General features: G+C 40.2%; 1 protein-coding gene across 1 annotated transcript in view; it reads left to right on the forward strand.

Annotated features, from left to right (window-relative positions):
- The window catches only part of STK17A (serine/threonine kinase 17a), a 44,090-nt gene extending 19,944 nt beyond the window's left edge, over positions 1–24,146 (forward strand). Inside the window, exons 3-7 of the mRNA XM_003896070.4 lie at positions 7,092–7,236; positions 18,611–18,737; positions 22,585–22,633; positions 22,722–22,901; positions 23,478–24,146. Coding sequence (XP_003896119.3) covers positions 7,092–7,236; positions 18,611–18,737; positions 22,585–22,633; positions 22,722–22,901; positions 23,478–23,802 — 826 coding nt within the window. The 3' untranslated portion in view covers positions 23,803–24,146. The remainder of the gene's footprint in view (positions 1–7,091; positions 7,237–18,610; positions 18,738–22,584; positions 22,634–22,721; positions 22,902–23,477) is intronic.
- Positions 24,147–24,931: the final 785 nt, after the last annotated feature.

The raw sequence follows: 24,931 nt of genomic DNA on the forward strand, positions 1-24,931 counted from the left end.
CTCTTCTCACTTCATTTCATTCATTTGATCTTCAGTCACTGATACCGTTTCTTCCAGTTGATCGAATCGGCTACTGAAGCTTGTGCATTCGTCACGTAGTTCTCATGCCATGGTTTTCAGCTCCATCAGGTCATTTAAGGACTTCTCTACACTAGTTATTCTAGTTAGCCATTCGTCTAATCTTTTTTCAAGGTTTTTAGTTTCTTCGCAATGGGTTCGAACTTTCTCCTTTAGCTTGGAGAAGTTTGATCGTCTGAAGCCGCCTTCTCTCAACTCGTCAAAGTCATTCTCCGTCCAGCTTTGTTCCGTTGCTGGTGAGGAGCTGCGTTCCTTTGGAGGGGGAGAGGCACTCTGATTATTAGAATTTTCAGCTTTTCTGCTCTGTTTTTCCCCCATCTTTGTGATTTTATCTACCTTTGGTCTTTGATGATGGTGACGTACAGATGGGGTTTTGGTGTGGATGTCCTTTCTGTTTGTTAGTTTTCCTTCTAACAGTCAGGACTCTCAGCTGCAGGTCTGTTGGAGTTTGCTGGAGGACCACTCCAGACCCTGTTTGCCTGGGTATCAGCAGCGGAGGCTGCAGAACAGCGAATATTGCTGAACAGCAAAGGTTGCTGCCTGATCATTCCTCTGGAAGCTTCATCTCAGAGGGGTATCTGGCTGTGTGAGGTGTCAGTCTGCCCCTTCTTGGGGGCGTGCCTCCCAGTTAGGCTACTCAGGGATCAGGGACCCACTTGAGGAGGCAGTCTGTCCGTTCTCAAATCTCAAACTCTGTGCTGGGAGAGCCACTGCTTTCTTCAGAGCTGTCAGACAGGGACATTTAAGTGTGCAGAGGTTTCTGCTGCCTTTTGTTCAACTATGCCCAGCCCCCAGAGGTGGAGTCTACAGAGGCAGGCATACCTCCTTGAGCTGCAGTGGGCTCCACCCAGTTTGAGCTTCCTGGCAGCTTTGTTTACCTACTCAAGCCTTAGCAATGGCGGTCACCCCTCCCCCAGCCTCGCTGCCATCTTGCAGTTTGATCTTAGACTGCTGTGCTAGCAATGAGTGAGGCTCCATGAGCGTGGGACCTTCCAATCCCGGCACGGGATATAATCTGCTGGTGTGCTGCTTGCTAAGACCGTTGGAAAAGTGCAGTATTAGGGTAGGAGTGACCTGATTTTCCAGGTGCTGTCTGTCACAGCTTCCCTTGGCTAGGAAAGGGAATTCCCGGACCCCTCGTGCTTCCTGGGTGAAGCGATGCCTCGCCCTGCTTCGGCTCACGCTCGGTAGGCTGCACCCACTGTCCTGCACCCACTGTTGACAAGCCCCAGTGAGATGAACCCCATACCTCAGTTAGAAATGCAGAAATCACCTGTCTTTTGCATTGCTCACACTGGGAGCTGTAGACTGGAGCTGTTCCTATTCAGCCATCTTGGAGTGTCGCTCTCTCGCCCAGTTTCCTCAGCCCCTTTCTTAAGCTCCAGCTGCCTGTTGCGTATACATGTGTCCAACTGCAGATCATTATTAGCCAATATATCAGTATCAGTGCAGTCAGTAGCAGTTAATATCAGTACTCCTGCATTACCCTATTAAGGCCTGTTTTTCTTTTGTTTAGTATCCCCATCTGTTTCATTGCTCAAGCTAGAAACTTTGAAGTTATCCTTAATTCCTTTATTCTCTTTAACACTCATGTACAGTATAATGAATTACCAAGTCTTCTACTTAAACCTCTCCAGTAGCTTTTCAGCTGGTCACCCTGGTTTCAATCCTGGGAAATCCCTCCTGCTACTGTTAGATAGGTAATAAAAACAGATTTGGTGATATTATGCCCCTGCTTAGAAACTTTTGGTGGCTTCTGTTTCTTTGATGATCAGATTTTTTTAGAACAAAAATCAGTATGATTTGGTCAAAAAATTTCATGTTCTACTTTTAGTTTGAAGAGGAAGTCTTAGAGATATGCTCTGGATACTGAGATATCAAAATTCTCAGCCACATCAATATATTGTTGTTATGGAAACAGGCAGGTTATGATCACTGTATCAGTTAATCATTCTTGAAGCACCTGCCATGTGCACTAGGTACTAATGGGTACTGATAATATAAAAAGTGAAAAAACATAGCCCCTTATCTCCAGGTGCTAAAAGTCTAGCAAAGGAAATAGATATGGAGGGTTGAGCATTCTTAACCTGGAAATGAAATGTCCCAAAGTTTGAAACTTTTGAGCACTAATATGATGCCACAGTAGAAAATTCCACATCTGACCTCATATATTATCCCAGAAAGATGCTGATCACAGCTGATGAGATCACCTTTATAGGAATTAAGGATGCTAAGGCTAGAATAACTATGCTAGGGGCTGTGCTAATGCAGCAGGTGTGCATAAGTGTAAACTTGCTGTGATTCCACATGGTGGCTGAGAGTGGCACCTTCACTTTCTGATGGTTCGGTGTACACAAACTTTGTTTCATGCACAAAATTATTTAAAATATTGTATAAAATTACCTTCAGGCTATATAAGTTGCATATGAAATATAAATGTATTGTGTGTTTAGACTTGGGTCCCCTCCCCCAATATAGCTCATTATGTATATGCTAATATTTCAAAATGTAAATCCCGAATGTTTCTGGTCCCAAACATTTAAGAGAAGGGATATTCAGCCTATAAATGATTGCAGCAATGTTGATGATTTACCAGGAGTTCTTACTAGTTGTTGTGTGAACTAGAGTATAATAGTCAAAATGTATTAAGCATTTACTATGTGCCACGTGCTATGCTGTCTTCCAGCTTCATATATATTATTTATATGCTTTATTTACACTGTTCATAAATTTTAGAACACCATTTTATATATAAGAAAACACTCAGAAAAAAAAAATCAACCTTAGGTTGTGCTATGTTACAAATAGCAGAGCCAGAATTTAGTCCAGGAGTATGAGATTCCAAAGCTTCTGCTTTTATCCATATACTGTGCTCCTTTACTCTGCCTGGGAGGTTAGGGAGTGCTTCCTGGAGGAGGAGGCATTTCACAGTATATATTAGCCCATCATTGCTTTACTCTGAATTTTTTTAGTTGTTTTGCCCTCATCCTGTGCTCGTCTCCCTGACTTCTGTTCTACCTCATCTCCTTTTAGTCCTTTTCTACCTTATCCTACATTCTTGGCACACTTCTTTTTTTGTCATTGCATTGTCATCTTCCCTGCATTATTCACGACAAGAAGTCTGTGATCATTCTTACCTTGTTTCACCTATGAATGTGCCTTTTTTTTTTGAGACAGAGTCTGGCTCTGTTGCCCAGGCTGGAGTGCAGTGGCACAATCTCTGCTCACTGCAAGCTCCGCCTCCTGGGTTCACACCATTCTCCTGCCTCAGTCTCCCCAGTAGCTGGGACTACAGGCGCCCACCACCATGCCCAGCTAATTTTTTGTATTTTTAGTAGAGACAGGGTTTCACCTTGTTAGCCAGGATGGTCTCGGTCTCCTAACCTCGTGATCCACCCGCCTCGGCCTCCCAAAGTGCTGGGATTACAGGCGTGAGCCACCGCACCCGGCCATAAATGTGCCTTTTTAAAGATTTTCCTCTTTCTCACTTGTTTTTAGCAATTTGAGTATAGTGCCTTGGTTTTATCTGTATTTATCTTGCTTGGAGTTCATTTTTTTGTTTATAGTTAGTTTTTATCAGATTTGGAAATTTTTCAGCTATTATGTTTTCTAATATTTTCCTACCCCTACCTCTCTTCCCTTATTCCTACAGTGTATTAAACGGCTTGATGCTGTCCCATAGGTCCCTGGGATCCTGTTTGTTTTGTTCAGTCTTTTCCCTCTCTCTGTCTTTGTGCTTCACATAGACAGCTTATTTTCCTGTGTCTTAAAATTCGCTGATTCTTCTGCAGTGTCTGATCTGCTATAAAGACTATCCAATGGGTTTTTCGTTTCAGATACTGTATTTTTCACCTGTGAAAGTTCTTTTTGGTTCTTTTCATAACCTCCATCTCTTACATGATTATGTTCATATTTTACTTTAAATCTTTGCGCATCTTTATAATGCTGGTTTTAAGGTCCTTATCTGCCAGTTCCATCATCTCTGTCATTTCTGGATCTGCTTTTATTATTTTTCCTATTGGTTGTGAATTGTAATTTGTGGCATTTTCAGATATCTAGAAATTTTTGGTAAAATGACATACATTTGGAATGTTGCAGGGTTAAGTAGATTTTATCCCATTAAAGAATGGTGACGTTTGTTTTGGCAGTCATTTAAATTACTTGTGGATCAGCTTGGTTAGGACAGACCTAGAACTAGGTTAGCCTTAATACAAAGGATGGCCCTCCCAAAGGAGTCTGTTCATTGCCCCAGTGTTTAGAGTGGCTTTTCTACTCCAACTTGACAAAATTCAAATGTCTTACCTTATTCTCTGTGAACACTGGGAATTTCTCAGCCTTATGATTTTCCAGAGTTATTTTGTCTAAGACTTAAAAATACTGTTGAGCAGATCTCTCTCTGTAGCTCCCTCCTCTCTGGTACTCACCTGCCAATTCCAGCTATCTTAGCCTTGCCAAACTCCGAGTCTGTCTTCTCAGCTTAGCAAGGCTGCTGCATTCTGCTTCTGCTTGGGTTCCTCCCCTACCCTGTACCACTATCCATATATTGTTACCAAGTAGGAAGATTAGAGGGCTTAACCTCTTCTCACAGCTCATGGTCCTATACCTGTTGTTCTGGTGCCTGAAATAGTTGATTCATATGCTTTAATTTTCTAGTTGTTTATAGCCAGAGGGCAAATGCCATACCATTTGGTTGGATGGGGGAGTAGAAACTTGCCGTTTAATGAGTGTACCATGTATTTTTTACACAATGTGCCTTCACACATGTGCTCCCTCTATCTGGGATGTGCTGTTAGCATTTCATCTAGTGGACTCCTAGTAATCTTTCAAGTTCAGAATAAATGTCATCTTTCCAAGATTTTTTTTCTACTTCCTTTCCAATTAATTGCTCAATTGCTTAGTTATCAAGTCATTTAATATATAATTTCACATATAAATGCATATGTATTTGTTATTTAAATATCTTTCATTTTTCTCTTCCCCACTAGAGCTTGAAGGACCAGACATACTTACTTGTAATTATCTTTCTATCTCTAGGACGGAATATAGGGCCTAATGTATTTAATGGTTTGTTGAATTTGAATAATGAGAAAGTAAAGATCCAAACTGGGCCTCAGAGCAGGACAGAAATGGAAATGCTAGTTTAGATAGAAAAAACAGTGTTTGGTCTGAGGCGGGAAGCTATGATACAGCCAAGGTATAGGCAGCTAGGGAAACTCAGTTACTGTTAACTTCTAAACATCAGTTATATGGCTCTGAATAATGTTGGTCAAAAGATAATCATCTCATAACTTCCCAAGGACCACTAGAAAGTTGAAATTTTAAAGTTCTAAATGTTTTTTTGTAAAAGTAGTTTTTGTGCAAAACTTTGTTAACAGTTTTTTAATTAATTTCCCAGTGAAATTTTTTGGTTAAAAAGTAATGTTGCTGTAGTTAAAGACAGAAAAAGCAAAGCTATTATAGGGCTTCTCTAGCTTCCATGTGAAGGAAAGTACTTTGTGTAAAATAGTTAATATTATATTTACTATACTTGAGAGATGCTTTTAACATCTCAGATTGTTCTTTAGTGAGATCCCATTTAGTGATATTAGTTAATATGGTATTTAGTTTAGTTAATGGGTAAAATCCACAGTTAAACAGGGTTATATGATTATATGTTGTACCGAGAGGAATATAGTCTCTTTTTTTTTTTTTTTTTTTTTTTTTGAGATGGAATTTTGTTCTTGTTGCCCAGGCTGGAGTGCAATGGTGTGATCTCGGTTTATCGCAACCTCTGCCTCCCAGATTCAAGTGATTCTCCTGCCTCAGCCTTCTGAGGAGCTGGGATTACAGGCATGTGCTACCATGCCTGGCTAATTTTGTATTTTTAGTAGAGATGGGGCTTCTCCATGTTGGTCAGGCTGGTCTCGAATTCCTGATCTCAGGTGATCCGCCTGCCTCAGCCTCCCAAGGTGCTGGGATTACAGGCATGAGCCACTGTGCCTGGCCTCAATTTTCTTATAATAGTCTATATTTGAAATACATACTTGAACATTTTCACAAAACTGTAGTTAGCAGTATATTTTGTGCTTATGTAAACTACTTAAATTGTTGAGAAAACCAAGAGGGAATCATTTGTTAAAGCAAGAATGGGGCCGGGCGTGGTGGCTCATGCCTGTAATCCCAGCACTTTGAGAGCCCAAGGCGGGTGGCTCACAAGGTCAAGGAGATCGAGACCCACCTGGTGAAACTCCGTCTCTACTAAAATACAAAAAAATTAGCCAGGCGTGGTGGTGCATGCCTATAGTCCCAGCTACTCAGGAGGCTGAGGCAGGAGAATCGCTTGAACCCCGGGAGGCGGAGGTTGCAGTGAGCCGAGATCACGCCACTGCACAGCCTGGTGACAGAGCAAGACTCCGTCTCAAAAAAAAAAAAAAAAGAAAAAGAATAAAAAGCAAGAATGGGTAACTTTATGTGTAAAGAGACTAATCGCTCTTAAAATTTAGGTAAAGAAATCCTTGTATTTATGTAAACTGATAGTAATGGGCTGAGGGACTCAGATGACAATAAACTGCGATTCAGAAACTGTTTCAGCCAAAATGCAGTTCTTTATTTCAATTGAGGAACAAAGTTCTTTTATCAGCAAATTGTGGCCTATATGTGCAGAGCGCTTGGTAAACTGTACATTACATGTGATGCATCTTGAGCTGCTTGGGACTGAGTTGGCTCAGCCTATACTGTGTTTTGATTCAGGTTGTCAAATCCATACTAACAGTTATACAGGCTGGGTACGATGGCTTATACCTGTAATCCCAACACCTTCGGAGGCCAAAGTGGGAGGATCGCTTGAGCACAGGAGTTTGAGACATAGTGGGCACCATAGTGAGGTCCTGTCTCTATTTTTCAAAATAAAAATACATTTTTTTGAAAAGGTATACCGTTACTGCCAGACTGTAATTAATTTACTTTGTAGTTTTGGTGTAAGTGTTTGCCATTTCTTATGAGTCATATATTACTTTAATTTTGCCCTTCTCTAGTGCTGCTGGGGGTGAAATCTTTGACCAGTGTGTTGCAGACAGAGAGGAAGCCTTTAAAGAAAAAGATGTTCAAAGACTTATGCGACAGATTCTAGAAGGTGTTCACTTTTTACACACTCATGATGTAGTTCATCTTGATTTGAAGGTAAGGTTCAAATTACTTTACAATTTTGAGATTGCTAAAGAATGACATTCAAGACATAAAATATTTAACAGTGATTTATTCAAACATATTTCATGTTTGTGTATTATTAGCTAACAAGGATATTAGAATTGAGTCTTTACTCCTATCCTCTAGCCAGTTAATTTTATCAGGGAGATAAGGCACATGTGTGTACATGAAAAGATACATAATAATACAATGCCAAAGAAAGGAACTCAGAATATGACGAGATAGAACTTGAGCTAGATCTTTTGAAAAGTTAGGATTTAGGTAAGTTGAGAAGAGTAAGAGAAAATTACCTCACAAGAGTCAGGAATATTTGTGATGTGTTTGGGAAAAAAATAAATGGAATCATTTCACTGGAATTGAGAGATCAATTAGGAGATATTAAAAGCTGGGAAAAGGCTGGATTCTAGGGGTTTCATATGTCATAAAGACATAGATGATTTTTGAGCCAGGAATATTCGAGAAACAGTGTTTTGGAAAATAGGCAGCAGTAAATAAATGAGAAAATTAAAGAGATTAGAAGCAGGTAGATTTCTAATTTAAAATTGTCAAAGGCAGAGAAGAGGAAGGAAGGAAAAACAAAGGACGGTATATCAGTGATGTTCCTTTCAAGTGATCAAGATGCCAGCTGAAACCAGGGTAAGCAAAACAAGGAAATTTTAGTGGCAAACAAGTCCAGAGATAATTCTAGCTTCAGTTATGACAATATTCAGGGCTCAAAAACTGTTGCTAGTACTCAGTTTTTCTCCAGCATTCAGCTCTGTCTTCTTTGAATGACAATAAGATGGTAATAAAGTAGATGCTGCTGTTCAGCCTTGCAACTTCCCCGGAGACAGCACGAAAGTCAGTCTCTACTTACAGCTCTGTCCAAAGTTCTGAGATTCACTCTGATTACACCAGCATAGATCAATCTGGAACTAATAAGTGTGCTGATGGGTGTAGGGCTTTGGCTTGCCATGCCAGTGTCATCAGTGTCATAGGCTCCAACTCTGGAGGTATAACCCTTTCTACCATCCTAACCTTTACGCGGACTGAGTGGAGAAGGGATGGATTCTCAAACCAGTTCTGTTTCTGAAAGAACAGAGAATGGGATACTCAGGAGACCGTAAGGGTCCACTATGATTATTCTTAGTATATTCCTGCAGGTGTCTGCATGGCAGTATTAGCCATGCAGAGGAATTCCCAAAATAAATATTTATGCTGTAGCTTCTTTCATGTTTGGTTTTACACTCTTAACTTTGCAAAATCGTGTATCTGTTTTATTTTTTAATGTTTTACTAGTCTTATGATGGACTTCCAGGAACAGAACCCCAATTTAAATAGCATTGCACCTATAGGAAATGAGCTTTCAGCAAGTTTAAGATTTCTGTTGATTTTCTGATGGTTACTTTCATATCAAGTCCAGGTGAAACTGTGGGAAAATGAAACAGTCCTCAAAGAGAGAACATGCCGCAGCGACCCTAGTTCCTAGTGTTTATTCCATTTACAAAGATGGCCTTACTGGCGAGAGGAAATAGGGTTAGGAAGGATGGTAACCTGAGAAGGCTGAAGCCTCTAGACCGCCCCCAAAAAAACTTTCCCATTGTGAACTGCAGGGTCATCTCACACCACGATCATCTACTGATCTACCTTGACATCTGCTATAATATCCCCACTAGCAGAAAGTAGATGCTTTATGGCAGTGTTCTCTGACCCAGACGTAAATCAGAATCACCTGGAAGGGCTCGTTAAAATAAATTGCTAGGCCACAACCCTAAAGTTTCAGATTCAAGGTAGGGCAAAGTGATGCTTAAACTTCAGGCCAGAATTGCTATATGGCCAGGGCCGGGTGTGGTGGCTCATGCCTGTAATCCCAGCACTTTGGGAGGCTGAGGCAGGTGGATCATGAGGTCAGGAGATCGAGACCATCCTGGCTAACACGGTGAAATCCCGTCTCTACTAAAAATACAAAAAAATTAGCTGGGCGTGGTGGCAGGAGCCTGTTGTCCCAGCGACTCAGGAGGCTGAGGCAGGAGAATGGTGTGAACCCAGGAGGCAGAGCTAGCAGTGAGTCGCGATCGTGCCACTGCACTCCAGCCTGGGTGACAGAGCGAGACGATGTCTCAAAAAAAAAAAAAAAAGAAAAAAGAATTGCTATATGGCCAGTTGTGGTGGCTCATGCCTGTAATCCCAGCACTTTGGGAGGCTGAGCTGGGCAGATCACTTGAGGTCAGGAATTCAAGACCAGCCTGGCCAACATGGTGAAATCCCATCTCTACTAAAAATACAAAAAGTTAGCCAGGTATGCTGGCGCACGCCTATAGTCTCAGCTACTCCAGAGGCTGAAGTGGGGAGAATGGCTTGCATCCGGGAGGTGGAGGTTGCAGTGAGCTGAGATTGCGCCATTGCACTCTAGGCAACAGAGCGAGACTTTGTCTCAAAAAAAATAAAAACTGCTATATGGCACATTCCATAATACCTTTGTTTATTTATATAGATAGATAGAGTCATACTATATAAATATAAATTCATATATGTAGATATTTAATACTGTATAAATAACTGCCTAATTTTTATTGCATGAAGGCACACTCTCAAGAAGGAGTGTACAGACTGGGCGCGGTGGCTTATGCCTGTAATCCCAGCACTTTGGGAGGTCAAGGAGGGCAGATCACTTGAGGTTAGGAGTTCAAGAGCAGCATGGCCAACATGGTGAAACCCCATCTCTACTAAAAATACAAAAATTAGCTGGGCGTGGTAGCAGGCACCTGTAATCCCAGCTCCTTGGGAGTCTGAGACAGGAGAATCGCTTGAACCCGGGAGATGATGGTTGCAGTGAGCCGAGATTGCGCCACTGCACTCCAGCCCAGCTGACAGAACGAAACTCCATCTCAAAACAAAAAAAAGAGAATACAGTGTATGTAATCTGGAGGTTGACTTCTAAAGCAAACTTGATAATGTCCCTTTTGAATTTAGGTGGAAAGGTAGTTGCTTTTTAAATACTAGTTTCCTACAGAAAAATTTACTGGTTTCCTACAGAAAAATACAGGGAAAAGAAAACAATCTGGAAGTTTTCTTGTTCTCTTTTGAAAGATGCTTACGTAAATTCATTTTATACACATTTATCTTTTTTCAAAGATATTAATTTTTTAATACCATGGCTAAAATGGACACTCAGGACCCAGTAGCCACATGGTATACAGTGGCGTTTTTTGAAAGCGAGTGTGGACATGTGCACACCCACATGCTGAGGTGGCCTGATGTTAATGCTCAAGGTTAACTAGTTAAAACCTTTCACAGCTTGTGTGGGGGCTTTGCTTTTCCCCTTCAGTCTGTCATATGCATAAGAAGTTCAAAGATCCTTGCTGCAAGAAATTTCCACCTTGCTTCCCTCAGGAACATTTACAAGGAAGAGATGGTCTCTGCAGTACAGACTTTCACTGGGCTGATACTTTAAGAAGCCTCAGTATTAGCCATGCAGAGGAATTCCCAAAATAAACGTTTATGCTGTAACTTCTTTCATGTTTGGTTTTATACTCTTAACTTTGCAAAATCGTGTATCTGTTTTATTTTTTAATGATGTTTTACTAGTCTTATGATGGACTTCCAGGAACAGAACCCCAATTTAAATAGCATTGCACCTATAGGAAATGAGCTTTCAGCTTATGACAGTTCAACCTGTGACTATTCAAGAACTAATTAAGTAGCAAGTCAGACAGGTTGTCAACACCATGTGTCATGGATCTTTGATGTCACTTGAGAGTATCAAAGGTGAATATTAAGTTCTTGAATACCAACTTTAAGTGTGTGTTTACACAAGGAAATTATATCCCTTTCTCCTCAGTACATTCAGTATCATATTCCTTTCTCTCTAATACACTTGGTGTAGAATTCTTTCCAGATTCAGTAGAGGCCTTGATGATGATGATGGGCCTTTGATGTTGAAAACTGGACTCTCCATGTTTCCTCGACCCAGAGGAAGTAGAAGACAAAGTGGTCCAAAGGGTTCTCAGCCTTCCTTCTGCCTTTTTGCCCCTCCATGTGCAGTCAGACATGTCTGTGAGTCAGCTACTGGAGGGAGAGGACAGAGATGGGGTTGGTATGGCAGCTATGCAGGCGAGAGTGATTTCTACTAAAAGGTCTTTCCAGTTGGCCTCTGTGAGTCTGGACGAAGTGAGTCTGCTGTCCTCTGTCTTCGACAGTGTGTGCTCATAATGTTGACTCTTGGTCTCTAGAAGAGCTTGAAAGACTAGGCTATTTTTTAAGAAATTATTTTCCCACATTGCCTCAAAGCTAAATATATTATGTTTTCATTCTCTAAAAACTGATAATCCCAATATATATGATAATTTTGAATTATTAAGCTATTTAGTCTCCATGCTGGTTAAGATGGGAAACTCCTGTCCCTGTGACAGAAGTTAGTTGGAAGTTAAAATAACTATTATAGTTGCTTCTTTTAAGGATATAATTGACACTATGGGAAATACACTGTTTGGCTTTGGTGCAGAGCCTGAATGATCAATTTGCCAAAAGACTGATTCACTGAAGACTCTCAGCCAAATATCTTAAATTGAGCTGGGAAAGTTCTTGGAGTGGGTGAGGGAATAGCAGATACAGATTTAGGAGTCTGTAAAAGTATGAGTCCATAAATCCACAAAAATAGAAAAGACAACCATGATTAAGAGAAAGCCCATTCATTTAATATATAAAATGTTGCAGAAACTGCAAATCTGAGAAACAACAACTCTGGCAAAGTCAGAACAAAACCAACTAAAAATACCAAAACAGTCTCAATAATTTGGTGAATTAGTCATTCAATAGAGTGACCTGGTTTTAGTCCTGTCCAAGGGAGAGAGGACTGACCAAAAATAGCACAAAGAAATCTGGTCTTAAAATCCATTGCTCTTTTTTCTTCAAATGGTGGTGTACTGGTTCAGTCTTTCAGGAGTGTTAGTACAGTCAACCCTCTGCATCCATGGATTCAACCAACCACAGGTAGAAAATATTCAGGGGGAAAAAAATTTCACAAAGTTCCAAAAAGCTAACCTTGAATTGGCCCCCCACCAAGTATTTCATTGAATCCATACAAATGAGGTGATGTGTGGCATTATAATAGCTATTCTGAGTAACCTATAGATGATTTAAAGTTTACAGGAGGATATCCTTAGGTTATATGCAAATACTACACTACTTCCTCTCAGGGACTGGAGCATCACAAATTTTTGTATCTGCAAGGAGTCCCTGGACCAATCCCCACCAGATACCAAGGGACAACTATACTAGGATTCTATCACTTAATTTTTCCACCCAGTTACGCTCATGGTTAAAAGTGGACTAGAAGAAGGCCAGGTGTGGTGGCTCACACCTGTAATCCCAGCACTTCGGGAGGCTGAGGTAGAAGGACCACTTGAGCCCAGGAGTTTGAGACCAGCCCAGGCAACATAGCGAGACCTCGTCTCTACAAAAAATTAAAAACTCAGCCAGCCATGGTGGCATGCGCCTATAGTCCCAGCTACGGAGGAAGCTGAGGCAGGAGGATTGCCTGAGCTCAGGAGTTCGAGGCTGCAGTGAGCTGAGATTGCACCCCTGCATTCCAGCCTGGGGAACAGAATGAGATCCTGTCTCAAAAACTTTTTTTTAATTAAAACCTTAATTTCTAAAACTTAATTTCAAAAAAAGTGGCCAGAAGCTGGGACTTTCCATATGAGATTTAAATTTACTCATCAGTATGTTACTTGAAAGTAGGGGTAACAAAAACATTTCTAAACAGTCCCCCAAATTAATTTAGACAGGATTATTTACCTATTTCTCTACTCTAACCTGGGTTTTAATAGTTAATGTACTAGAACTTTAATTGCCTGATAAAATGTTCCTTAAAACCCTGTCCATAATACCCTAAGCCTTATTGAGCAGGTTAACCTCAACTTTACAATGATCTTAGCCACTAAATCTTCTCCAGTGGTGATTGTTCAGTAAACGTTAAATGGATTATGTACAAAGATGAAGATACCGAGATAAATAAAAGACTTCCCTACAGCCACCATCTATTTAAGGACCGTCTGCAGGTTTTCTGCTTATTCCACTGTCATCACCTCTCTACTGATTGACCTTGCTTCTTTCTCTCCCTTACTACCTGGGATTCATACATTTTAAATAGAACTAGGTTTTATGTGCCACAACTTCTTTATCATGAACTGGATTCCCTAGAAAGGAAGTTTAACTAAATTGTAAATGCTGAGGTACTTAGCTTTGTTTTCAGGACATGTATTTCAGCTTATTGGAAGTAGATACATTTCACCATCGAAGAAGAGACAGAGATTATAGTCCTGTAATTGTACATATATTTTATTCAGAGGAGCAAAGTCTATTTTTAAAAAGAGCCCTGTGGTCAAAATAGGGCACAGTTGGTAAAGGCCACATAATAAATATTAACTGAAATCCCCTGAAATAGCTCTGATGTTATGAGAAATGTGTTTTTTCTAGCAACCTCTCTCTCAGTTGTTTAACTTCATTTTTAGAAAGTCTGTCACACTGGTGTATCACAGATGCATGTAACAGGGCCTAGGCGTCTCATACAATAAGATTTTAATAATTTGATCACACTAATTTAGGATTTACAACATTACCACCGAACCAATTAGTTTTTGCGTAGTAACTAAAGAAAGCATTTCTCAGGGAATATAAAGTGTACACACATAAAAGGGAAAAACATTTAAACTATTTTAAGGGAACAAATGGTATTTAAGAACATTCATATAATGTACATGTTTACTAATCACAAGAATATCTCAAGATTTGGTGAAGATTTTCCCTAGCAGTATTTCACTTGGCATTTTGTGTGCACTGGAAAGGGCAAAACATTCAATTATGAATATGTGTCACTGAACCAAACCCCTCCTATCGAATTTGCCTGAATAATTGACATTTTGTGGTCATCAAAAAATTACTATAATTTTTGTTTTGTTTTGTTTTTTGATTTTGACAGGGTCTTACTCTGTTACCCAGATTGGAGTGCAGTGGCACTATCTCGGCTCACTGCAACCTCTGCCTCCCAGGCTCAAGTGATCCTCCCACCTCAGCCTCCCAAGTAGCTGGGACTACAGATGTACACCACCAAGCCTGGCTAATTTTTTGTATTTTTGATGGAGACAGGTTTTCATCATGTTGCCCAGGCTCCTAAGCTCAAACAGTCCACTCACCTCGGCCTCCCAAATTGCTGGAATTAAAGACATGAGCCACTGCGCCCAGCCCTTTTGTTGTACTGTAGTATTTTATTAACGTACTAAAATTAAAATTGCCTTGAAAAGTCTGAGGACTCATAGTCATGATGCTACATAGGTGCTTTTTTCCTGAAGAATTAGCTAGAAGCTAATTAACAAAGAAAATGTGGCCTGCCTTCTGCCATTTACTCCAGAATAGCCTACAAAGCCCTGTGATCTCCTAGCCATTTCCTTTCCAACCTCATGCCTCCTACCACTCGTACCCCTTTTGCCTTGTGCTGTCCTCCAGCCACACAGGATTTCCTGCAGATGCTCCATAGCAGTACGGCCTCTATACTTGCTCTTCCCTCTGCCTGGAATGCCTCCTGCTTACCCCAACCCCTCCAGGACACTGAGCCGTGACTGGCTCTTTTTTAACATCATCCTCTCCTCCTTCAGGTTGCCTTCTTAGAAAGGCCTTCTCTGACTCCCCTAAAGATAGCATGCCCGTGCACACACCCCAGGCAACCCATCTCGCCCATCACCCTGCTTTGAGTTCCCCATAGTGCTTAAAGCGACCCAAGGTGTATTTATTTGTCTCCATTAAAATGCAGGGCTCCAAAAGAGAGGACTCGTGTCTTGTTTTCTGTTATTTCCCCAGGGCCTAGCTCATTAGGCAATCAGTAAATATTTGTTGAATAAATGAGGAAATCTTTTTACCCTTCAGGGTCTGCTCACATAGCTCCTCTGTAATTTTCCAGGGCAGAATTAATCACTCTGATATATTTATCGCCTGAGTACTTTGTATATATTGCTCTCACGGTGCAATTCACAGAGGAGTGACTTGAGCCTGGCAGGTCCGTCTATTTTCTCTTGATTATAAACTCTGACAGTAGGGTGTTCTTATTCCTTATATTTATACTACTACCAGTCCTGACACAAAATAGACACCCTCTTAATTTTTTTAGTTATGTTTCTCCCATTCATTCACCCAACAATATTAAAGTGTGGCTGGCACTGATCACAGTGATAAAAGATTAATCAGTACTGTGGTTTCTGTGCTCATGAAGCTGTAGATTCTTCCCATTCTTTGAATTCAGCCTGATAAACTTACAGGCATTTTCATAATAGAAAAGGGTAGGATGGGTGGTTGGGTAGAAGGTAAGATCCTTTTTAAAAAGACGGACCATCTGGCTGGGCGCGGTGGCTCACGCTTGTAATCCCAGCACTTTGGGAGGCCGAGACGGGTGGATCACAAGGTCAGGAGATGGATACCATCCTGGCTAACACGGTGAAACTCAATCTCTACTAAAAATACAAAAAATTATCTGGGCATGGTGGTGGGCGCCTGTAATCCCAGCTACTCGGGAGGCTGAGGCAGAAGAATGGTGTGAACCCAGGAGGTGGAGCTTGCAGTGAGCCGAGATTGCACCACTGCACTCCAGCCTGGGTGAAAGAGCGAAACTCCATCTCAAAAAAAGAGGGACCATCTATGCCTCAATTTCCTTTTTCATATTGCAGCCCCTCTCATGGATGGAAATTGTAATCTGCTTCACTGCCATCTTAGGCCTTCTCACCAAGTTGAGACTAGGCAAAGAATGGAAAAAAGTGTTCTAGACTGAGAGAATACCATATACAAATTCACTCTTGTGAGAGGGAGCATGGCAAGTGTGAGAGACTGGAAAGTGTCCTGTGGGACCCATCTTCATGGAGCCAGGGGTATCATGGCATATGATGAGTCTGGAGAGCTAGCTCGGCAGAAGCTGGACCTCAGGACATGCACACCATGCAAAGGAGTTTGGAGGTTATCTAAGAGCAGTGGGAGGCTGTGGAAGGGTTTAGGAAAGGGGACAACAGATCTAATTTATATAATACAAAAGAACCTCCTGGCTGCAATGTGGGCAAAATGGATCCTAGCAAAACACTGAAGAGGCCATCGCAGTAGAGCAAGAAAGGTAGCTTTGGTTTTCTGTGGATGGAGAGAAAAAGGCCAAGTCTAGAAATGCTTGGAATTTAGTACTTAAAATCAACTATGGTGACATGTTAGCTAAATGGAAGAGCGGGGAGGAAAGGAATGGCCAAGATGATTGTTAGTGTTCTCTTCTGTTCTGAGGGATGATCATAGCATTCACTGAGACACCTGTCATTGGCATAGGGAGAATCTGATTTAGGAAGGAAAATAGGAGTCTGTTTTTGGTCATGTTGAATTTGAGGTACCTTTGAGACATCAAAGGGGAGATAATAGGTAAGCAGCTGGTTGAAGAGGTCTGAAAGAAAGAAAAAAATTGTGAGTCATAAGGTGTAGGTGATATTTAAGCCTTGGGTGCAGATCATGCAAGCTGAGAGTTTGGAGTAAAAAGAGGAAAGGCCTCAAGATCAAGCCTTGAGAAACCCAGCATCCAGTGGACCAGGTAAAAGAAGGTGGCCCCTCAGAGGAGATAGAAGACGCAGCCAGAGATAGGAAGAAAGCCAGGACAGTGTTTTGTCATGAGAGCCAAGAGAAAAGTAATATATAAACAAGGAAGGAGTGGTTTGTCAAACACTGCTAAGGGAGTGGTTCAGAAGAAAGCATTGGAAAAATATCACTTGATTTTGTGATTTGTAGTGGAATGAGAGGACAGAAGTCAGATGGAGGGGCAGAATATGAATGGAAGGAAAGGAAATGTGAACATTCATTCTGTGCATCTAGGGGACCAATGTGATGGAGACAGAAACAAACAGCTAACCAAACAATGGAGTAAGCATGCTGTATACACCATGCTGTGCAGCAGGAACGGGGCAGCCATCAAGCCCTCCCTGGAAGGAGCAGGGGAAGCCAGGGCAGGCTTTACAGAGGACTGGTGCTTTATTGAGACCCACCATGTATGGAATGAGGGATGTGAATAAATCTGTCAGGGAGAGAAGGGGAGAGGGCATCCTGAACAAAGGCGGTACATGTGCAAAGGCATGAGATGTGGGAGTAGCTGTCTTATTTAGGGATTACAGACTGTTTGATTTGGGGCACAGATTGCCTTTGGAGCCATGACAGGAAATTAATCTTGAAAAGGAAGCAGGGACCCAATCTTAAAACACTGGGTGTTATAGTGAAGTATTTGTAATTTACCAATGTTTCTCAGCTTACCTTTGGAAATATTCTTAATGTCAGAAAACATTAAGTGAGGACTCTTTATAATGCAAACACAAACTTTCCTTTCAAATTTTGTGTTTTAAAAATTTAATGAATTTTACACTCTAGTCCATAATATATTTACTTGTCTTTTTATGTGAAAGTATCTTAGGTTATTTTCCCTTGGGTAAAAATGACTCCACGGATATGAACCCCACTGATTCTGTGGCTCTGGGGAGCTCTTTCCCATTACTGTACGTGTCCTCACCCCACATGTCCCCACTCACAAGTCCAGAGAGAACTTAGGGTAGAAGTCATCAGTATGTAAGTGGCAGCTGAAGCTTTGGAAGTAGATGAAATTGCTCCAAAATAGAATGCAGAGTGGTGGGAGAAGAGTGGGCCATGCAGCGAGAGATCCTAAACAGCACAAATATTTAAAAGGAGGACAGAAGGAAAACATTGAGAAAATAGTGAGAGCTCTGTAGAAGAAGGAAGAGATCCAAGGTGGAGAAAACGGGGAGGAATTTCATCAATATAAGGATGCTTAACAGTGCCCAGTGCTACAGAAATCATTGCATGCAGAATAGTCCCTGAAAGACACAGATGGGATTTGGTGGGTCTTTGATTATTGAAGTTATTGTGACCTTAATGAAGGCAGATTCAGTCGAGGGGGCAAAAGAGATTTAGTTGGACTGAGAAAACGATACCAATTGTGCTTGACCATGCTTTCAAGAAACTGAGCTTTGAGGGAATAGTAGGAGATACTACTACCTGCAGGAGATTCAGGGTCATGGGGAATGGTTTCCATGAGGTGGGGATAGAAACCTGTTTATATGCTGAGGAAGAGCCAGGGTAGGGGAAGAGACTGAAAATACAAGAGAGTACAGTCCTGCTACCTTATACATAGTAGGAAGTATATTGTAAAAATATTTCTTTAACAAATGACTGTTTACTGTTAAATTCCTCAGTCTCAGTTTCACAGGTGAAATGTATGTTTTATGGGCTACATGTTTTGTGTATTTAATCATAGTTGTATTGATTTTTGTGGGGGTATGTTGTTTTTTAGCCTCAGAATATTCTGTTGACAAGCGAATCTCCATTGGGTGACATTAAGATTGTTGATTTTGGCCTTTCAAGAATATTGAAGAACAGTGAAGAGCTCCGAGAAATTATGGGTACCCCTGAATATGTGGGTAAGTATTCATAAAAGTAGTTTTGCTCTGGGGTTAGGCATCACCTTCATTAGGGGACTTGTCCATGGGGCATGACTCATAGTGGAACCAGCTGTCTGCTATGTTGAAATTCTACCATCAGAGATTTATTCCTTTGGATTACATTTTACAATGGAAAACTTTCAAGAGTAGGATACTAAACTGGTGATGTCTTCACTGTCTCTTCACTACAGGGCTAAGAGAATTTGAAGGGATTACTTCTAAAATGAATAGGAGAGGATTTTCTTAACAAAGTGGGATATTAGCTTATTTGAGGGTGGGAGGATATTTAACAAGTAAGGATCTTTAAGGATGTTTTGGTTGGTAACAAACATTGACAAAGGCATTGCCAAGTCTGAGGTTCCACGGAAGTGTGGAGCAGAGAGGGCATCTGGTTGGATCCATGGTTGAGTGTTTCTGGGAGAAAGAAAAACGAGCTTAAACATTGAAGGTAGCACCAAGAAAGCAGCTGAATGATGATACACCATGGATCTAGGCGTGTCATCAAAGAAGTCAACTATGACTTTCTTTGATAGACTGAGGAAAATTGGAGTTTGAAAGATTAATAGTTTGATGTTTTTTTAAAGGTATCTATAGAATAAGGCTGTGAAATTGAGAGGTTGTGACCAGAGATTAGAATATTAATATTTAGGCCAGGTGCAGTGGCTTACACCTGTAATCCCAGCACTTTGGGAGGCCAAGGTGGGCGGATCAGTTGAGGCCAGGAATCTGAGACCAGCCTGGCCAACATGGCAAAACCCCATCTCTACTAAAAATACAAAAATTAGCCAGGCGTGATGGTGCATACCTGTAGTCCCAGCTACTCGGGAGGCTGAGGCAGGAGAATGGCGTGAACCCGGGAGGCGGAGCTTGCAGTGAGCCGAGATCACGCCACTGCACTCCAGCCTGGGCAACAGAGTGAGACTCCGTCTCAAAAAAAAAAAAAAAAGGAATATTAATATTTAAAATTTCAGTGGTGAAATAGCTCTTTGTAATTATGAGGACTTGGATGTAAGGCTGGAAAGGCAATTTTTTAGACCAGGAAATCAAGAAGCTGTGAAGGTAGGCTGTCTGAGTCATGGACATCAGTGTGGAAGTCACCTAGGCTGCCAGCAGACCTGGGAGAAGGGAGGGTGGCTGTGGCAGGAATGGAGAAGGCTGTGGCCTGGGCCTGAGGGAAGACTCTCTGCCTGAGAGTAGAAGCGTGAAGTGGGCAAATAGGCTATAAGAGGGGGAATGAAGAGAGAGGGGTCTCCTTTCAGAGAGGAGGGTAAAAGGAGTGAGTAGTTCTTGAAAGACTGAGGATGTTATAAGAAAAGAGGTATCCGGAGCACAGAAAGACTGAGGAGGGGCGATAGGGTTGAAGAAAACAAACCTGTATGGCAATGATAGTCCAGAAAATAATTTAGAGATTTTTTAAAAGATCCTTAATTAGGTAATAAAAGATGCCACAGGCACAGAAACAACCTTTAAAATTTTTTTATATATTTTAGTGGGCCAGAATACTTAATTTTCAGTATGCTGACTAATATGCATCATGACCACTAAGTAAGTTTTTGGGATGTGACTTAATAGTGTTTCTTTAGGGAAAGCAGCAACCCAAGTGTTTTAGCCAAAATTAATGGGTACCATTATAAGCTCCAATATACAAGACTGAAGAATGTAGGTCTGTGAGCTGAAAAATCAAAATAGTAATTATTGCCCTGAATGGGGTGGGTTTTTGTTTTGTTTTAATGCTTTCTTTGTTGTTGTTGTTTGAGAGAGTCTCACTCTGTCACCAGGCTGGAGTGCAGTGGCACCATCATAGCTTGCTGCAGCTCCCAACTTGAACTCCTCCTGCCTCAGCCTCCCAAGTAGCTGGGACCACAGGCACGTGCCAACACAGCGGGCCAGTTTTTTGTTGTTTTTTTTTCTTTTTGGTAAAGATGGATCTCACTGTGTTGCCCAGGCTAGTGATTTGTTTTAGAGCTTTCTGTTCCTTAGTAAATTTTAAATTTTCTGTCAAGAGCCTTTCCCCATCTCAAAACATTATAATGGAAATACAAGCTCAGTCCAAAAAGAAGAAAACTAAAAATGATTCAGAAGTACATTATACAGAAAAACAAAGGGACTCTCCTTTTTCCTTCCCTGACTCACCTTTTAAAAGGTGAGTTTATGCTTCCCACAGTCATTTTACATATACACAGAAACTGGTGTTGAGTTCTGGCCCTGTGTGACCTTGACCTTTAAATCTCTTTATACCTCAGATTCATCTGTCCATAAAAAGGGGCTAGTAATAGTACCGACCTCATAGGGAATTTATAAGGATTTCATTGGATTTGCTGTACAAAGTCCTTAAACCAGTATTCAGCACATAATAAGCACTCAAAAAAGTAAGCTATTGGTATTTTCTGCACCCCTCCTCCCACAGTCTTGCTATGTGGTCTCTGTTTTACCGTTTCTTCCCCGGTAATTTGGATGCTATGCATTTCATTTTTAATTTCCTAGTCATTTCTTTTGAAACTTTAACATTTACAACCTCTGTTTCTCACTCAACCATTTCAGAAATCAAAATTTAGGAGATTAGCATACCTAGCATTTCCTTTCCAACCTCTTCATCCCACTCATTTATTCTATGGGGGTTTGTCACAAATTAGTAGTAGATACATGACCTTGAGTATTTTGTTTTTTCATAGAAATAGAACATTTTCATTCCTTTTTTTAATTGTAATTACCACAGTTTTTTAGTTTTTAATCTGTTTTTCCATGGATTCAGTACTTATTGACTGCCTATTAATAGTTTAGCCTCCTTATTTGTATAGTTTTGAAAAAAAATTATCTTTAGTTAACTGGATTGAGATTTTTTTAAAGGAGTATTTTTATAATATTTTTCCTGAATCCTTGCATATTTGGCAGTGTCTTTCTATTGTGTTTATGTGTGGCAGCAATTGACTTTATATCAAAGCTTTTTTTTTTTTTTTGCTTTTTTTTTGTTTTTGGAGACATGGTCTCACTCTATCACCCAGGCTGGAGTACACTGGCACTGTCTCGGCTCACTGCAGCCTTTACCTCCCAGGCTCAAGTGATCCTCCCACCTCAGCCTCCCCAGTAGCTGGGTCTACAGGCAATGCACCATGACACTCGGCTAGCTTTTGTTTATTTTTTATAGAGACAGAGTCTTATTGTGTTGCCCAGGCTGGTCTTGAACTCCTGGTTCAAGCGATCCTCCCGCCTTGGCCTTGCAAAGTGCTGGGCACCCAGCCTCGAAGCGTATTATTTTTCTCAATTCTATAGATGCAACTTAGTTGCCTTTGTCCCATGCCTGTAGTCTCAGAATGCGCAATTTTTTTTTAATCTTGTTGACTTTTTGTTAATGGGTAGATGTTTTAAAAAGCTCACTCTGACTGCAACAGAAAGAATAGATCAGAGGGGTGGGACAAGTAGTTGAAAAGGCCCAGGTGAGAGGAGAAAGTGCCACAGGTGAGGGTGGGGCAATGGAGAAGCAGAAATGTCAGTGGCAGTGAGAAAGTTTTAAAAGCCATGATCTGATAGAGACAATGCTTGATTACATAGAAATTGTCAGTTTATATTTGATGTTTTTAAAATATTTAAATATTTGTAAAATACTAGGACTCAACAATGATGGGTAGAAGTGTGAAAAGTAAACAAGTTAATTACAAACATCTAGTCAGGCTTTATATTAATTCATATTAATCCATGGTAACCTTTCATTTTAGCCCAAACATTGAATAGTGCCTTATAGTTTCTAATGCTTAATTTTTTATCTCTAAGAGCAAATTAGGAATTTTTTCCACAAAAACTAAATGTTTTCTTCTCTTTCTGATACTAGCTCCTGAAATTCTTAGTTACGATCCTATAAGCATGGCAACAGATATGTGGTAAGAGTTATTAATGAAAAATTGATCAAATTAGTTTCAAGAAATGAGTATGGTACTAAATTTTTCTTGCATTTTCTTTCTAATTTAGGAGCATTGGAGTGTTAACATATGTCATGCTTACAGGAATATCACCTTTCTTAGGCAATGATAAACAAGAAACATTCTTAAACATCTCACAGATGAATTTAAGTTATTCTGAGGAAGAATTTGATGTTTTGTCTGAGTCAGCTGTTGACTTCATCAGGACACTTTTAGTTAAGAAACCTGAGTAAGTATTACTTTTATTAGTTTAATATTGATCTTGTCAGTTTTTTATTGAATCTCCTCCAACCAAAAATAGTTCAACATCTAAAACACCAAAATGGGAACACAAAAGTGAGACCCTTGACTTAATATAACTGTTGAAAGAAAAGGGGGCAAAAATGAAAATATTTTGAGAAAATGTGAACCATACCTCGGTATAACAGGATTTAAATATTAATTAGCAAAACTGTATTATTGCAAATGTGTCATGGCAGTAAACAGCACTCATAATTCATGGTTAGTAGAAGTTGACAGTGAAATGACAGCTAATCTCTAGCAGATACTTCCCATCTGTTCTTGGTGTCTCTCAAGAGAGCGTTTCAAACATACTTAAAATATTTCAACATTTTCACAAAATTTTCAGCATTGTGGGAAATTGCACCCAAATTCCAAGACTAATAGTTTTATTCAGGAATCGCAGTTAAGATTTTTGCCAACTTGTCATACTTCCCAAAGTATAATACAATAAATACAGTACCTTATGCTCTAATTTTAACTGAAGTTCTAACATGTCTTAACTGTAAAACATGTATCTTTACAGGGATCGAGCCACTGCTGAAGAATGTCTAAAGCACCCCTGGTTGACACAGAGCAGTATTCAAGAGCCTTCTTTCAGAATGGAAAAGGCACTAGAAGAAGCAAATGCCCTCCAAGAAGGTCATTCTGTGCCTGAAATTAATTCAGATACTGACAAATCAGAAACCGAGGAATCCATTGTAACTGAGGAGTTAATTGTAGTTACTTCATATACTCTAGGACAATGCAGACAGTCTGAAAAAGAGAAAATGGAGCAAAAGGCCATTTCCAAACGATTTAAATTTGAGGAACCTTTGCTACAAGAAATTCCAGGAGAATTTATCTACTGAGCAGTATTTCCCTTTAGAACTTTAAGATTTCTACATTGAAAAATGTTAATATTATTTATGGACCTCTGGCCAAATGGTACATGTACTGGAAGTGGATAACCAGTATCACTTACACAAACAAAAATAACTTTGTCAAATTTGTGGAGTTAGGTGGAAGTCACATTTTAAAAGTTGCCAACCAGGAGATTTAACAGGTACAGTTATCCATTTCAATGTTATTTTTAAGAAGGGAGATGTTGGTACCTTGTAATTCTACACCCTGTTTCTCCAGAATGAGAATTTGTGTACAAAGATATTTGTATTCACTTTCTTTAAAAAATCCAAGTAAAAGTGCCAAAACTACATTTCTGTAAATCTCTTGCATTATTCATATGTGTATCTATATCTGCATATTTGTTAATGTGTTTACTACAATTGCTGCTTTTTCACTTTGGATTTGTTTTTGGCAAAATTTTAGTTTAAGCAGACATCTAAATTTTCGAGACCTAGAATAACATTCACTAAAGTTTGATACTGTCTTTTTTTAATATTTTCTTACTGCTTTATAGTGACTTGATTTGGTTTCTGTTGTGTTTTTGCCTAAATGCTTGTAACATATCAGTGAAAAACCCTAATTTTTTTTTTCTCTTCAATGTCACTAGTAAGAGAGGTGGTAATTTTTCACCTCTGAAATTATTCTGGTTTAAGTGTCAGCTCTTCAGCCACTTCCCTCATCACACCACACTCACATGCATCTGCTCTGTCTCACATGCTGTACCCCTGCCGCTTCCTGGCACCTCCCCCCATGCTTCTAATTTAATTTTGGCCAATTGTAGGTATCAGTGTGATCTGATCAACACTCTGGTTACCTTGGTCAGTGAAAAGATGCTACTATATTGCTTTTGTCCCAAAGTGAGTAACATCCCCTAGAACAGAGAGAGAGAGAGAGAGAGAGAGAGAGAGTCTTCATGCCGACCACTGAGCCTGTTTCTGCTGAGTTTCTTATCAGCCCTCAAGCTCTGCTAGGAAAAGCTATAAAATGCCAAAATATTTATAAACATTTACTTTGTCCATAAAAAATTTACATTGGATACTGTAATTAGGAGGTACTTTGTCCCAAAAAGATGTATAAGAATGTACTAATAGTTTT

The sequence above is a fragment of the Papio anubis genome, chromosome 4 (assembly GCF_008728515.1).
Source record: "Papio anubis isolate 15944 chromosome 4, Panubis1.0, whole genome shotgun sequence".
Taxonomy (NCBI): Eukaryota; Metazoa; Chordata; class Mammalia; order Primates; family Cercopithecidae; genus Papio; species Papio anubis.